General features: G+C 39.0%; 1 protein-coding gene across 4 annotated transcripts in view; it reads right to left on the bottom strand.

Annotated features, from left to right (window-relative positions):
* LOC18436980 (Pseudouridine synthase family protein) overlaps window positions 1–15,872 on the bottom strand; it is a 48,561-nt gene that overhangs the window by 27,224 nt on the left and 5,465 nt on the right. For 2 of the 4 annotated variants that reach the window (XR_002281413.2, XM_020668954.2), the window contains exons 6-8: window positions 4,740–4,856; window positions 4,516–4,617; window positions 3,862–3,973 (exon numbers count right to left, since the gene is read on the bottom strand). Coding sequence is in view for 2 of the 4 variants with exons in the window: in XM_020668954.2 (XP_020524613.1) it covers window positions 3,862–3,973; window positions 4,516–4,617; window positions 4,740–4,856 (331 nt within the window). In the remaining 2 variants the exon portion in view is untranslated. The remainder of the gene's footprint in view (window positions 1–3,861; window positions 3,974–4,515; window positions 4,618–4,739; window positions 4,857–15,872) is intronic. The other 2 variants (XR_016046445.1, XM_011626144.3) reach the window with 1 other exon arrangement.

The raw sequence follows: 15,872 nt of genomic DNA on the forward strand, positions 1-15,872 counted from the left end.
AAACTAAACGAACAAACAAAACCCACAGCATCAGATTCTTGGGAGTTATCTTGGATTAACTTTAGGCCTGTTTGTGTCCATTTTGACCTGCTTTAATCATGCTCTTTTAGTTTTTTGTAACTGACCCTAGAGCTCATGGCTTTTATTTGAGAGGTCCACTATCACCCAATTTGAGGAAGCTCCATGTTTGGGCCCAAAGTATGTTTGTTTGAAGGCCCTTCTACCACTTTCCCTATTTCCAGCAGTTCCCGACATACATGTTACCGAATTCCTAGGGCAGACAACCTCGTATATTTGCAATTTGTGAGCTATCTTTGGTCAAGAACCATCATCTACCCCACCTTTTAAGGGTTTTTATTAGGGAAGACGAGGCCCGAATGCCACCCCCCAGGTTTTAAGTATGTTATCAGGTGAGTTGCTCTATATGATCCAGTTTGTACTCCATGCTTGATGAAACTTGTGTTGGGGTGCTCTGATGCAAAAATTCCCCCAAACAAGGACCACTAGTTGAGGTACTGAAAAGGGGTAACTTAAATATTTAACATGAAATAGATAAGACAAAAACCTCACTCCAAACAAATTAATTGTTCCAGTCAAAATTGATTTGGGGGTGATACAAAATGCGAAGTCAACTGGCATAGCCTAAGCCAGAAAGCATGTTGGACCAAAAACATTGATGTCAATTTCTAATGGCCAAAACTGCATTCTAAAATTCATGGAGTTGTCAAATCTTTTGAGATGCGTGGAGCCACATTAAGGACATTTGTTGATGGTTGAGTCACTTGTTAGACTAGGAGTGTCATAGGAGAGACTCGCTCAGCAAGTGGCATGGCAGGAGGATAGACATACAAATCCACCACAAGAACATTTTCTGTGCAAAGCCAAAATATGTCTCCCAGATAATAGGAAACACACTTCCAAGCGAAGTGGAATGCATTACCCATTTGAATCCTTGCAGAAAACATCGGCTTGCGTTTCCGAAACAAAAATATCTACATACATAGGTGTTTACCGCAACAACAAAACTATCTAACACAAATTATCAGTTACCTCCACTGAAACTCTTTAATGATATTGGCCTGCAAGAGAGCTCAAGAAAATGAAATCAGTATACTCTCCACCAGTGATTTAAAAATCGACGAGTCGCAACGGACTCACCCGAGTCGGCACGGGAATCGGTAGCCCCGTGCCGATTACTTTGTAAAACAGGGAATCGCCCAGTTCTAGAACAAAACTGCTGGTTCTGAACAAAAAACAATCAGTATGACGTCATACACCGGTGAGAACTGGCCCCGTATAACGTCACATATCGCCGATTCTCAATAATATGTGGCGACCCATGGCAAAATTTCATCCATGTTGGCGACACGTGGCAGCAAACTTTCAACCCGCCCGCGATGCCCCCCTCGCTTTCACTCATGCGCTTAGATGTATGTGACAAAGCCATTTATATGTATAAATGTAACTCTCATTCTTCGATGTGGGATAATTCCCAAAAACAATTGAATAAGTATTATTAATATGGAAACTTTATACATATGCCGCGACGTGGCTTTATGGTTATCACTCCTACTTACCTCTTAGACATTTGAGGTTCGAATCCTAACCAGCGTGTAATTTTATTTAATTTTTGTTGTAAAAAGCAGAAAATAAAGTCGTTAAAAAAAAAAAAAAAATTATTCCATTTGAAATCTCTCTCTTTCTACTAACAATCTCTTTTACTAAATTTATTCTAGAAATCTAAAAAATTACAATTTTGAAAATTTAAAGTGTTATTTCGAAAATTGGTAGACATTCTAATAATTTCTATATTGATAATCAAATCTTTTATTTTATTTATTAATTTTTGCATTATAAATTATGTAATGTACTATTTTTCTTACAGTTATCAATAATACATTTTAAATTTCATGTTATAAAATATTTTAGATTTGTTATTATTTGAATAATAAAATAACTATAAAATATAAACAAAAAATTTTAATTTCAGTATATAATATTATAGTTAGTTAGGTCGTAATAATTTTGGATTATAGTTAGTTAGGTTGTAATAATTTGGGTTTTCCTCCAATTCGAGATTTTAGTGGCCATTTTTTCATCGATTTAATCTACTCTTTATTGTAGTTCATGTATGATTATATACTTTGCCTCTGATAATTCTATGATTTTTCTTTTGTGTGATGTAAATTTAATAGTTAGCATAAGTTTATACAGGGAAAGAACATCTCGATATTCACAAATTGATGAAAAAAATGAAAGTTAACAATGTAGTACCCTCATTTCTTATTGGATTCCTAAAAGACAACATTTATAATGAATTTTAATAATTTTTTTGGATTTTTTTTAAAGCTTAATCTGACCAAGTCGGCCAATTCTCGATCCGGATGGGTTTTTGAAGTGTCCGATCCGGGGCACCGATCCATTTTTTAAACCACTGCTCTCCACATTAGATGTCCCAGCATAAATTCTCTGGGAAATGACAGGATGATAGTAGAAATCCTCTAGGTAACGACAAGATTATATAAGTATGATTAATTGAATAGAACCTTAAACAACAACAATTACAAAATTCTGGAACAAAACCTTGCATGAAAACCATGCACCTGGTTAATATCAAGTCAACGAGGTAACATTTTCCCAAGTTTCATATGGCACTTGAGATTTAGAGCCAACATGAATTCGTAAAAAGTGAGATGCAAGTTAATTCAAGCGGAAGGTTCAAAAGGGCAAGGGATAGGATCAAAAGGACATGGTTGAAAGTAGTGAGAAAAGATACGGGGACTTATTGCCTCACTGAAGATATGACATTTGACAGAGCAGAATGGTGGATCAAGATTCGTGTAGCCGACCCCAAATAGTTGGGAAAAGACTCTGATGATGAATTCGTAAAAAGTCATAGCTATCAACACATGCAAACACTTGAGATTTGATTAAAGAGAAGAAAATATGACAAACAACGGTAAACAAAGCACTAAGCACCACATTAAAATGATTCAAATTACCTAAAGCAGAGGACAATTCTGTAGGGATAATCCTAGTAATGGAATACTAGAGTGGCAGGGGCCAAAACGGGGGTTTTATGACCAAAAGCAAAAAGGAAGAAACCAAGATCTATGGGTTGTAACAATTTGGGTTGTCCTCTTCATAGGAGATCTCAATAAGTGGAAACATTGAATAAAATTCCCAGGTCATTTAACTGTGTCAAAATCTTGAGGAACTTGAAGGAGAAAAAGCTATTTTCTTATATTCCTCACTTCATCGTTGACACCTCAACTGTGTAATACTTAGCTATGATTAACCTATTGAAAATAGCAATAGAATAGAAATCATGTCAGTGAGCAATGATGCAACCACACCTAAAGGCCCCCATGATGTTTACAATACCAGTCACTCTCAAGACTAAAAATATTTACATACCACTGCAGTTAAAGCCTCTAAAGGCATACAATAAAAGTTTCTACATTGCACAATATACAGAACTTCTTGATGGCCAGACAGTTCATTCCACATTATTGCTCACAAGTGATAAAAGCATTACATCAGCAGTAACTTACTGATAAGACAAAAAAATGGTCAACAATAAGTTCACCATTTCACATTACAGCTAGTGATAAAAGTTCTATGTCAACAGTAAATAACTAGTATTACATATCAATGACTAAAATATTGTTTAAAAATGGTCGCAATGATGTTAAGAAATGAGACTTGGCAAATCAAAGGAGATTAACAATTTTTCAAGCATAACGCAAGATAAAACTTCAATCTAATTACTGAAAAAAAGTATGACAATTACCATCACCTTGTAAAAGATTTAGAGTACTGCAATGAAAAAGCTAATCAATTAATCTAAATTCCACTGACCATGTCCCGAGCTTCTAAGCACTCGATATTCTGTAATAGCATGCCGTGCTGACTTGTTTTTGGAATCTTCAGAGACAGTAATTCTTTCAGATTTTCCATCGTCCAGAAGCAACTGACGCATTCGAAATGGAAATTCTAAATTAGTCAAACGCTGAGTACGTTGTGAGTAAAATGCCAAATGAGGAACTCTAAAAATCTAAAAATAAGATCACTAAACAGCCTATATATGAGACCCCAAAAGAATGGGAGTTCAATAGTGTGATATGGATTGAAAGGAAAAGAATTAACCCATGTTAAATTTCATATGGACAGGCAACGACTGCAAATTAGTGAAAGTACATTCAAAACACCCAGAGTAACCACCATTTTCCAATAGTTTCAATATTCTTCAAATTTTTGGGAATGCCAATTTGTTTTTGAGAATTGTTAACATATTATTACTAAAAAGTGTACGTCCATGAAATTTCAATGCTGCAAAATGCCATTTAATTCCAAAAACACTAAATGTTGCAAAAATTATCTGTATGTCCATGAAATTTCAATGTTGGCATAGCTCCAGAATATGTTATATCTTAAAATGGACCAGTTGCACCTGAGGACAAGAACCAAAAAGTTGAGGAAACAATTTCCATGTAGAGCAACAAATAAAGGTACCTTCGATAATGGAGCAGAAATCAAGCCCTCGCTAGGTTGTGGATTCCCAATAACCAGTGCCCAGTACTTCCTTTTCAAGATTATTTTGGAATTTTTGATATCCTGAAGGTTTTCAGCATGGAATTCCAGGTCGGCATTCATAAGGGCAAAGCTAAGTAACATTGTATCTCTAGATAATAAACAAGTACGCATCTCTGAGCTCTATGATCAGAATACGATCTTACTACATTGAAGGATGCTCCACAAGTTTTATCACGGAAGATGGAATGCAAAAGAGTAGTGCTTTCCTGTGTCCTTCCCATGACTAAAATGCCACTACTGTCTTGGTCCAGTCTGTGCACCTAGTATAACATTCAAAGAAATCGAATGTCAAATTTGAAATCTCAAAAAACTACAGAACCAAGGCAAACAATTATGGATCTCCAGTTTCTCATCCAAAGCACAATTTCAAATGAATTGAGAATGTATCACGAGGAAAATTCATAAATGAGAATCTTTACAGAATATCAAAATATCAGAAAAACAAAAGAATAAAGGAATTAATGGAAAAGAATGCTCCAAAGTTAATGGGTAAAAATAGGAACCTAGCTAATACTACATCAGAAGTCCTGACACATACACCTTGTTGAAGGCTCAACACAATCTCTTCTAGATTCTTTTTTTCAAATAACAGGTAATTTATGAATACTAAAGATAAAACAGTGCGCAACAAGAGGAAAGTCTTGTTTCTGGACAATGCCACGAAATATTCTAGAGAGAGAGAGTTTCACGCTAGTAATCTACAAATAATAAAGATAAATTAATGTGCAACAAAGGGCAAGTCTCATGTGTCAAGACAACGCAACTTTTATAGAGGGGGACAAACAGTAATTCATTATAAGTAGTGGAGAGGGGGCAGAAAGACCACACAGGAGTCTATATTGAAGAGGTTCATGTGGATCCTCCCATTAAATCATAGTATATTTCCATCATGGGAAAGAAAATTCATGTTAGCAAGACTGTCAGTTGCTTGTTATTGTTCTTGATGGATGTTTGAGCCATGCTGTTGAAAACTCTAACTAGTATCGGAAGGTGTTCATCATAAGAATTTGCAGACTCCATGGGGGTTTTACGACGCCATAAAAATTTCAATGCCTACCTTGAGTTTCCTAACTTCACAGCCCTATCGGAAGGTGTTCATCATAAGAACTAGATTTGATTTTAAAACAAGCAATAATTCTTCCTCCAATAATAATTTTGAATTTTGGGGTCTGCACCATGTGAGGTTAAATGTGAAGTTTATTTGGAGTGTCGAATTCATAGGTTGAGCTTACCTTCTAGGAAAACAACAATTGTATATCTAAGGTGTCCAACAACTTGTGATTCATAGTTTATTTAAGGACGAGGCTTGTATCTTGTTGAAAGACTCTCTTGCAACATATCCATATGTGCCAAAAAAACCTATGGATCAGCAACCACTTGAACTCCCTCCTAAAAGAATAGGGAAGTGTGTCTTGTAACTTCTTTTGCTCAATATTCTTGGTGTTGGCCAATTAAGGTTGTTACGCTAATAACTTTCATGCTAATGGAAAACCTAGTGTTCTAGATGTATGTTTTACCAATTGCCTCTTGATGTGTTTTTACCAATTGTCTCTTGATGTGTTTTTGTACATAATGTGAATAGATGAACTACTTTGATGCTAATATATGGTATGGGCCATAGGAATTGGCTGGTCCACACTGGAATTTGTTCAATAACTCAATTTGAGGATGTTGTGGTTGTCGATTTCCTCACATGTTATCGTTCCCATAATGAGCCAGTAACTGGTGATTGAGTCTCAAATTTGCTTAATCGCACAACACGTACACATCAGACTGGCGCGCTTGGCTCAATAAAACCTGAGCCCATGCCCCTAAACCTGGGTCAGTAGACTAAGCATGAAATATAGGCCAAAATGTTCAGGCTAAGGCCTAGGACATGGTCAATGGCCAGGTTTTTATTTAAAGTGCAGTTTAAAAAAATGTCCAAAAATTTCAAAGAACGACTTCAATGGGATTGGAACCTAATTAATGACTAGCACGCATGCATAACCACCAATAAAGCCTCAACCCACTAGTTGTAAGCTATTTTACATCTAACTTATAAAAATAGATACATTCTCAAAAAAAAATAAAAAATAAAAAATTATAAAAATAGATATAATGTTCATACACACACACAAACACATATTACATAGACTAGCAAAAAAGTAATGTATATAAAAGTCTCTCTCTCTCTCTCTCACATATCAAATCCAATCTTTCTTTCCTAGCCACAAACGTAGGCCTCTCTCGCTTGCTCGCACATGTCCCCTAACACACCAAACTAGCCCTCTCTCTCGCAACACAGAGCCAAATCCTATTAGTCTCTCTCCACATAGCCAATACTACGAGTCGCTCTCTCCTAACCACAAATAGGGCTCGCATTGGGCCTACCGCTGCTGTGTAGATAGAGAGAAGAGCTTTTAGGGGGGCCGGGGGGAGAGACAGAAACAATTAGGATTTGTGTAGACTAAGAGAGCGAGAGAGAGAGAGGACTCGCTTTGTATAGAGAGAAACTGGTGGAGTTGGCTCTATGTAGAGTGAGAGAGAGATATATTGGAGAGAGTGAGATAGAGAGAGCTACGTATATGTGCTAGAGAGATATCTAATTTTGTAATTTTGAAAAAGAGAGAGCTAGGTTAATGGGTTAGAAAGGGAGACAAATGGTTTTGTAGTTCGTTAAGAGAGATTGGTTTTATGTGTAAAAGAGAGGACAGGTTTTATATAAGAGAGAATCAAATATCGGGTTATTTAAGAATCAAATATCGGGTTATATACATATATCAAAAGAACAATAGCTTACCATTAGCAGGTTGGAGCTTTAATATTTAGTGTGCACGCATGCTAGTCACTATTACTTCCCATCCAACCCACTTCTAACTTATGCATTTTCTAAATTCCATTAAAGAAAACCTCAGGAATCGAGATCATTAGCCAAGGCTAAGCGTGGTGTATGTACATGTCTTGTGATTGAGCAAATTTGTAACTCAGAGTCACGAGTGACTCTTGACCCATATCATATAGTAGCATTCGAACTATTATCAGCTCTATTCACACTTTTTATGAGAACACATGAAGAGATAATGGGAAAACATACATCTCAAGAAAATTAGGATTTCTAAAAACATGAATATCATAAGCATAATGGCCTAATCAGCCCAAACCAAGCATACAAAGCTAAAAAAAATGCATTCGTAAGACACAATGTTCTTATCCTTTAGCAAAGAAACCTTAAGTGGAAGTAGGTCCATAAGTTTTTCTTGACACAACAAACAAGCATGTCCTAAATTAAAATGTGATTCATAAGATTTTGGGATATAACTGTTGATTTCCTAGAGCGTAGATTCAGCCCATGAATTTAACACCCCATATAAGCTTACATCCAACATCTCTATGGTACAAACCCCAAAATACTGAATGTTACATAGAGGTAAAACTGTTGGCGGTTTTGAATCTCTGCTTTGATGAGGCTGCAACTAATAGTAAAATTGCAAGTAGATGCATCTAAGAGCAAGTGTTGAGAAACCATTTGTTGCAAATTAAGAGGCTCATGTGACTGCACATGCAATATGGTTAAGATATATACACAGCTTGAAGGAATAGTTTAACATAAATCTGGACATACAAATACTATAAAATCAATGAAACTCGAGGTATGGATTGAAATTGTTATCGCATCTTAAAACCACCATAGAATCCGCACACTCTTGTAACAAACACCTTTCAGTATTACCAGAGTTTTGCAAAGCGTGCCCAATTGACAATCTAGCTATCATAGATCTTGTTTCCTCCATTAGCAATATACTCTGATTTAGTGATGTGAGTGTTGTAGGGTATTTTTTCGACACTTATATCCCCGGTGCGAATAAGAAGAAAGCTAGTTGAGACCTAGGCCTACAGGTACCAAAATACATATTCACTACGGAAGCACTAATAGAATAAACCCTGATCTTGATTGAATTTTGAAAGGTGTCAGATTGGTCCCACAAGGCATGGCGGGGTGGCATTTGACTCTCTAAGAACACCTGCCTAGTTTTGTCGTAATCAGACGAAGTTAAAGCAGATCAGACAGAAAATCAATTTTCAAATTCGGCTCCTAGCATGATCAAAAAGTACCTCATAATTACAGCCCTATTATCGGGGTCTCAGATATGTACCAGACTGCATCAGAAGGTCCGAAAACCCCCAGATACCAAACGTCAGCTCATTCGGATACTTCTTGACCATTCAAGTGGTTGTATCATGAAGCCCCGGCCTCAGATCGTCTCGAAAATAGGTTTGTTGCGACCGTGACATCGAGGGCTTCGATTTGAGGTAAACATCACATGTGATGAAAGACCAAAGATGTCGTATTTTGAGGTTGCAACAAGGAATATTTTCCGGTGACCGAAATCCCATAGTCCAGCAACTTCCCCAATTCGGAAAGTGATGATCCAGCAACCAAATCGACCCATTTTTATCACAAAATGATCACGACGGCTTCCCCATCATACTATGATGAAAAGATCGACCCAAACAATCAAGAAACGAACAAGATCAAGCATTCAAGATTGCCAGGATTTCAAGAAGGGTTCGAAACCTCGATTCAATGATCAAATCATATACCAAAATGATCGTCTCGCCAAGACCATCACTTTTACGATATTATTTTTGCCAAAAGTTTGGTCAAGAGCCTGAAATAGGCCCCGAATGATCACCATAGCCTATGGTGCCTTTTTGGGGGACCATCTAGTCGTTTCCAAGATTCTGAGTGGGGGCAAAGTGGTCATTTTGTCCCAAAAAGGTTTTAATTCACAAAAATTATAATTTTTTGACAATTTGGCTTTCTTTTGATCACCCACCCTTGTTTCAAGGGAATGATATATAAGCACCTTATGCTTATTTGTAGCCCTAAGTTTTTAGAAGCTTGAGAAAGTTGAATGTAAGTTCAAAAAGTTAATGAAATACATTGAGCGTGTGATTTTTTACTCTATCTCTTCACGTCAAAGAGAGGAGAGAGAAAACTTTCACTCATTGAGGACTACCCCTAGAATCTCTCACTTCCAACTTAGAACTTCCCACTCCCAACCTAGAACCCTTTACCTCCATCTCTCTTAATCCCTATTCCCATACACCCTAGTCACATCTCCCATAGTTCCTAACCCATACACCCTAGACGTACCTTCCATAGTCCCTAGTTCGTAAGCCTTAACCCTACACCCTTACTTCAACATCAAAGCACCCAACCCACCTTCAAAGATACACCAAGAAGGCTAGGACCAACCTAGTCCCCCGGTACGGACCCAAGGGCCACATTAGGTAACCACCCTTATTTTCTTTCTCTATCTCTTCTCTCTCTATCTCTTTCTCTTCTCTCTCTCTTGGTCTTGTACCGGGTCTAAGCCCTCGGACCCCTCCCTTTCCCTCTTTTCTTTCTCTCTCCACTCTCTCTCTCCTCTCTTCTCTCACTCTCTATTCTTTTTTCTTTTCTCTCTTTTTTCTTTTCTCTCTTTTTTCTTTTCTCTCTTTTTTCTTTTTCTCTTTTTCTCTATTTCTATCTTTCTCTTTCCTCTCTCTCTTTTCTCTCTTTCTCTCTCTCTACTCACTCCTCTCTCGTCTAAAAACCACAGACCTGCGTCTAGGAGCGGGCCTGGCTTCCTCCCCTCTTTCTTCCCTCTCATCTCACCCTCACCCTCCTCCATCAGGTGATGGGCCCGCGCCTTAGGCGGGGCCATCCAACTCTCTACCAGCACCTCCCACACTCCAGCCACGCCCAACACTCTCACACTCACACCCACACCCAACACTGTCCTACATTTTCACTCAACCACGCTCTCCTGCCCGCACTTATCACTTCCTACACTCCTGCTCGTGCCTATCATTGATTCACCTCCTATCCGCCCTTACACCCCTTGCCAACTCTTGCCTGCAGCCATCCCTCATAACCTCCATCCGCCCCTACCTTCTCATTGCCTCTAACTGCCCCTACCCCATTACACTTGCACCTATATTCTTCATCCTCTTCTCTCTAAACCTTACCCCTTTCACCCTTCATTTATATTTTTATTTTATTTCTTCAATCTTTTACCCCCCTCTCTTCATTGGTTGCTTCTCTTATTGCCTAAACATTCGACTCAGGGTCATCTTGACATAGTGTAATAGGGTTCCAGTTATGGAATTGCTACTCTAACTACCTTCCTGTACAATGAATCCGGGTCATAAGAGATGTTGATTTTCTTGCACTCGATCACTCGGGTTGGGGTCATCCTGAGTCAGTTTTCTTCAGAACTCGAACCCTTTCGCTACTCTAACTGCCAGGTCACACAATGTGCGGGTTGTGAGGGGTTTCCTTCTCTCCCATTCTCCCTCTTTCTTCTCTCTCATTCTCTCTCTTCTCTCTCCCCCCCTTTCTCTTCTATCCCACTCGATCTTGGACCCGAGCCAAAGCCCCTAATCTCCCCCTCTTTTTCTCTTCTTCTCCCTCTCCCTTTTCTCTTTCTCTTCTTCTCCTCTCTCTTCTATCTCCCTCTCTTTCCCTTCACCCCCACTCGGTCTTGGACTGGGCGCTTAGACCCCGGTCCCCCTCTCTTTCTCTCTTCTTCTCTCTCTCCTTTTGCTCTCCCTTCTTTTCTCTCTTCCTTTCTCTCTCCTCTCTCTCTCTTTCTCTCTTGCTCGGACTCAGGGCGGGTCTGAGCACCCCACCCCTTCTTTCCTTCTCTCTCTTCTCTCTCTCCTGCTCGGACTCAGAGCGGGTCCAAGCACCCTTCCTCTCCTTTCTTTTTCCTCTCGATTTCTCTCACTCTCACTCTCAATCTCTCTCTTTCCCGACTTCTCTCTATCTCTCACCCTGAATCTCTCTCCTTCTCGATCTTATTCCCCCTGAATCTCTCTCTCCTTCTCGGTCTTATTCCCTCTCACACTTTCAATCTCTCTCTTTCCCGATTTCTCTCTCGGGGTCTTACTCCCTCTCTCTCACTCTCTTTAACTCCCTCTCTCACTCTCTCTAACTCCCTCACTCTCAATCTCTCTCTCCTTCTCAATCTTCCTCTCTCGCTCTTGGTTTTACTCTCTCTCCCTCGGTCTTACCCTCTCTCTCGACCTTACTCCCTCTGTGTCTCTCTCGATTTCTCTCTTCCACATCCTCTTTAATCTCCCACTCTCTTCCTCTCTTTCATCTTTTCTTCCTCTCATCTCATCTCTTCTTCTCTCATCCCTATCTCTCATCTTCTACCTCTCTTCTACTCCCATTTTCCCCCCTTTCATTACTTTATCCTTCTTTTGCTTATGCATGTCCCTTTCTCCCCCTTTTACTCCATCCATGAGATGTTTCATTTATTATTATTATTATCAATATTAATAACGTTATTATTTCCACTACTATGAGGCCATCTGTTAAGATGACGCCGAAAGGCTATCAGAATGATAAGTGGTCCTTTATTCTTCATCTCCCCTTTCTCTTAAACCGCCTTCATTCTTCACTCATCTTACTCTTAATAAATCACCCATCTAAGGACAAGTCAAGGTCTTTCGATCCACTTGTCTAGCCATCTTACGCATGTGTGTTCATAAGTCGTAGAGTGCAACAAAGGAGCCAAAGTCGAACCAACCTCAAGCTAGGGGAGCTTTCCGTCGTGATCTAAGAGGGCATCTCCGCACACCCGAGTGTATCACGAACCCATCATGAGATAGGTTCCACCGCACGAGCACCACACGCACTGCGGTTTTCGATAGAGAGATCTCGGGCCGGACCCCATATCCGGGTCCCCGCTCACGGTCCTTAACCCAACAAGATTGACGCCCAACTAGTGAGGACTCACATGAACCTCCTCAATACATAATATTGTCATCTTTGTACTCTCTCTCTCTCTCTCTCTCTCTCTCTCTCTCTCTGGATCGTGCCTAGGCCACGTAGCCACTATCTGGTCAAGCTCAGACCAGGGGTCTTGAGCTGGCCAAGGCCTAGGATGGGCCCAGGCAAACAGTAACCCTGCCCAATGCTAGGCCAACACACAAACACACACAGAGGCAGATAGATGTAATATTGAAATTTGAGACCACGCATGTAAGGCAACCCTTTTTAGTGCAAAGGGAGTGTACACCATTGATGCTAAATGTCATCAATACTAAAGTTATTAAAATTGGAATAGCCATCAAATCAGTGGTGGCACTGGTCGGGTGGGACTGATCATTAATGCTAAATGTCATCAATACTAAAGCTACTAAAATTGGAAAAGCCATCAAATCAGTGGTAGCATTCATAGGGTGGGGCTGATCAAATTCTAAAAATACCTAAAAAAATAAAAAAAATATAAGGAAAAAAATGAGAAAACACAATAAAAATTCTAAAAAATAAGAAAATTTTATGAAAAAGCCAACCAATTGTAAATAAAGCATTAACACATCAAGCATTGATGGACATTAGTAAGTAAATCTCATTACTAACAATTGTCAAGGACTAAGTTTTTGTCACAAAGCTCAAATCACATTTCTTTTTCTCACAGATGGTTAAGCCCCATGCTGTAATTGTTCCACAACGCACAAAATACATTTCATAACATGGTCATTATATATATTGACAAGTATTCCAATCAAACATCAAATTCTAAAAATTGCACCCCAAATGTAATCATCATCTTCATGTCCTCCTTCATTTGTGTCATTATCATGATCCTCATCATTGCGATCACCATCATCAAAAATCACTAGATCCTTATCTCCATTAGCCATAAGAAAGATGATAGGTCATTAATAACCTAAGTGTATCTCAATGGCTAGGATCCTAGGAGTATTGAAAATGACCCCCAAAAAAAAAAAATTACCTCCTTGATCAGTCTTTAGATTGTGGCACTGGGTAACAAAATGTCCAAATTTTCACAGGGATCTACAAGATGCTGATGAGTCAAATATTCCCAAAAAACAATAATATTTAAGATGGTGCGATGGGAGAGTTAGATTCTTGTCAAAGTTCAAATTCGAAGACGTTTATGTGCTAACACAAAGGCTGCATGGGTAGGTGTGCAGTTGGGATGGTCAAGGACGTTCTACTGCTGGATCCTTTTACAAGGAATAAGCCCGTAAGAGAGTAAGAAAAAGAGGGAGGGGGTCTTTTGGGCCCCCCGGGGCAGTGGTGTCCGGGGGAGGGGAGGGGGGGGGGCGAAGGAAGGAGAGGTGTAGGTCGTGAAGAGTTGGTGTATATTCTTTCGCGTGACTCACAAGTACCCTTGGAAGGATTGGAGAAGGCATCCCCATAAGGTGTTGGCAAAAGGCACATAAGGAAAAGATGGTTGTGGTTTTCAATGTCTCTTTAGCAGTAGGTCAACAGTAAGGGTTCAGTTGGACAGAACCAGCCAGTTAAGAGACTTTCAGGGGAATGGGTGGCAGCAAGACTTTGTTGTGGATGAATGGGGTTTAGGACGAAGGTTATGGTGAGGTAAAAAAAGGAGGCAGAGAAGTTACTACAAGTAAGTTTGTCTTGTTGTATGCCAGGTTGGATGACTGGTTGTAGGGACCGCAGCAAATCAAAGAATGGTAGGGCTTCCTGGTCAGTGGACAGCCTAAAAATGGGACACCAGAATAGGCCATTACTGGTATGTTCGAAGCAGTATTTGCCAAGAAAGGCAACATAGGTTCCTTCGAGGCTTATAAATTCCTTCCCCCCCCTTTTTTTTTCTTTTCGAGGTTTTTCAGGGGTAGAGGAGTGCATCAAACTTTGTTTATCAGGTCACAAGATGGATCATTTTTGTAATGTTGGACCTTGAACAAAGGAATTCCTTCATAAGTCTCTCCAATTTTTTGGTTTGCACTGGCGGGCATGTGGAAGAGAGGAAGAAAATGGGAATGTTTTTTAATGTGGACTTCATAAGGCTAATGTGTCCTCCCAGTGTAAGATAACTTTCCAAGCCCTCAATGTCATTGAAATTGCTCTATAAAAGGGTCCCTTCCATATGCATAGGGAGCCCCAGATATTTGGATGGGAGAAAGTTTCAGTACAACCGATTCACTTGGCTAGGTTTCTTAAGGTTTGAAGGGATAACCATCATCTTTGATTTGAATATCCAGCTAATGCGTCGAAAAGCTCTTGGGGAGATGCACCCAACCTTCAGAAGTTCACCATCCGCATCTAACCAAAGTTGCAATATGAGTAGTCATAAGAGGAATTGAAGCATGTTTGAACACATCTATATGGATAAGAGGAATAGGTCAGAGCAAAAGAGGTTCAATGACAAGGTGTTTCATGCAACAAAATTTGAGATTGAGGCACATATAATGAATAAGAAACTACAAGATTAAGCTTATTTATTTATGATAAGCTACACTATTTTTCTATTATGGTATAACCAAAGTACTATGCTAAATTAATGTAAAATGTTGGATCATTGAAAGGCCTACATGCTCAGATCCATTAACTTGGGAAAATTTGATGTCGTGGAAGAATGGGTCACGTATAACAAGCCACTAGAACTCAAAGGCATTGAAGAAATATATATAATCAAGTGGAAATGAAAGGAAAGGAAAAAGGTAACTTTTAAATAATCGTCTTAGAACTTTTGGTTATTTTCAAGCGCTTTCAGCTCCTAACCTCTAGGACATACTATGGTTTATAGCATAATATCTTTCTCATAAGTGGTGGGAATGAGGAACTAATGGGGGTCAAAGATAAGGGTGGTCATGAGACCATGATTAAATAAAGTATATGGAAGAGGAGATGAAAAAGAAGTTGATTACAAATAGGTTGCAATTTTCAGAATATGGCGTTCCAAATTCGATCATAAAAAACTTATGAATTTATGTACCATCATGTTATGGAGAATTGAGGCCATGTTATATAGTATATGCACAATGTAATACATAAAAATTGTGGTGTGAAGCATTGTGAACGAAGTGCACTTTCCTACGAATGAAGAAGGACCAACGACGATCTTTGAGGATTAGGAGGAGAAGGAGCAATCAAAAAATTCATAACCGGAAGTTAAGTCAGCCTTATCATGCTACAAAGCTTTTTTAGTCATTTTTAGGCCTACATGCTCAAATCATTAACTTGGGAAAATTTGATGTTGTGGAAGAATGGGTCATGGAGAACAAGCCACTAGAACTCAAAGGCATTGAAGAAATATATATAATCAAATGGAAATGAAAAGAAAGGAAAAAGTTAACTTTTAAATGATCGTCTTAGAAGTTTTGGTTATTTTCAAGACCTTTCAGCTCCTAACCTCTAGGACATACTATGGTTTATAGCATAATATCTTTCTCATAAGTGATGGAAATGAGGAACTAATGAGGGTCAAAGATTAGGATGGTCATGAGATCATGATTAAATA

Source organism: Amborella trichopoda, chromosome 12 (assembly GCF_054954075.1).
Source record: "Amborella trichopoda isolate Santa Cruz 75 chromosome 12, AtrichopodaSantaCruz75HAP2 v2.0, whole genome shotgun sequence".
In the NCBI taxonomy this organism is placed as follows: Eukaryota; Viridiplantae; Streptophyta; class Magnoliopsida; order Amborellales; family Amborellaceae; genus Amborella; species Amborella trichopoda.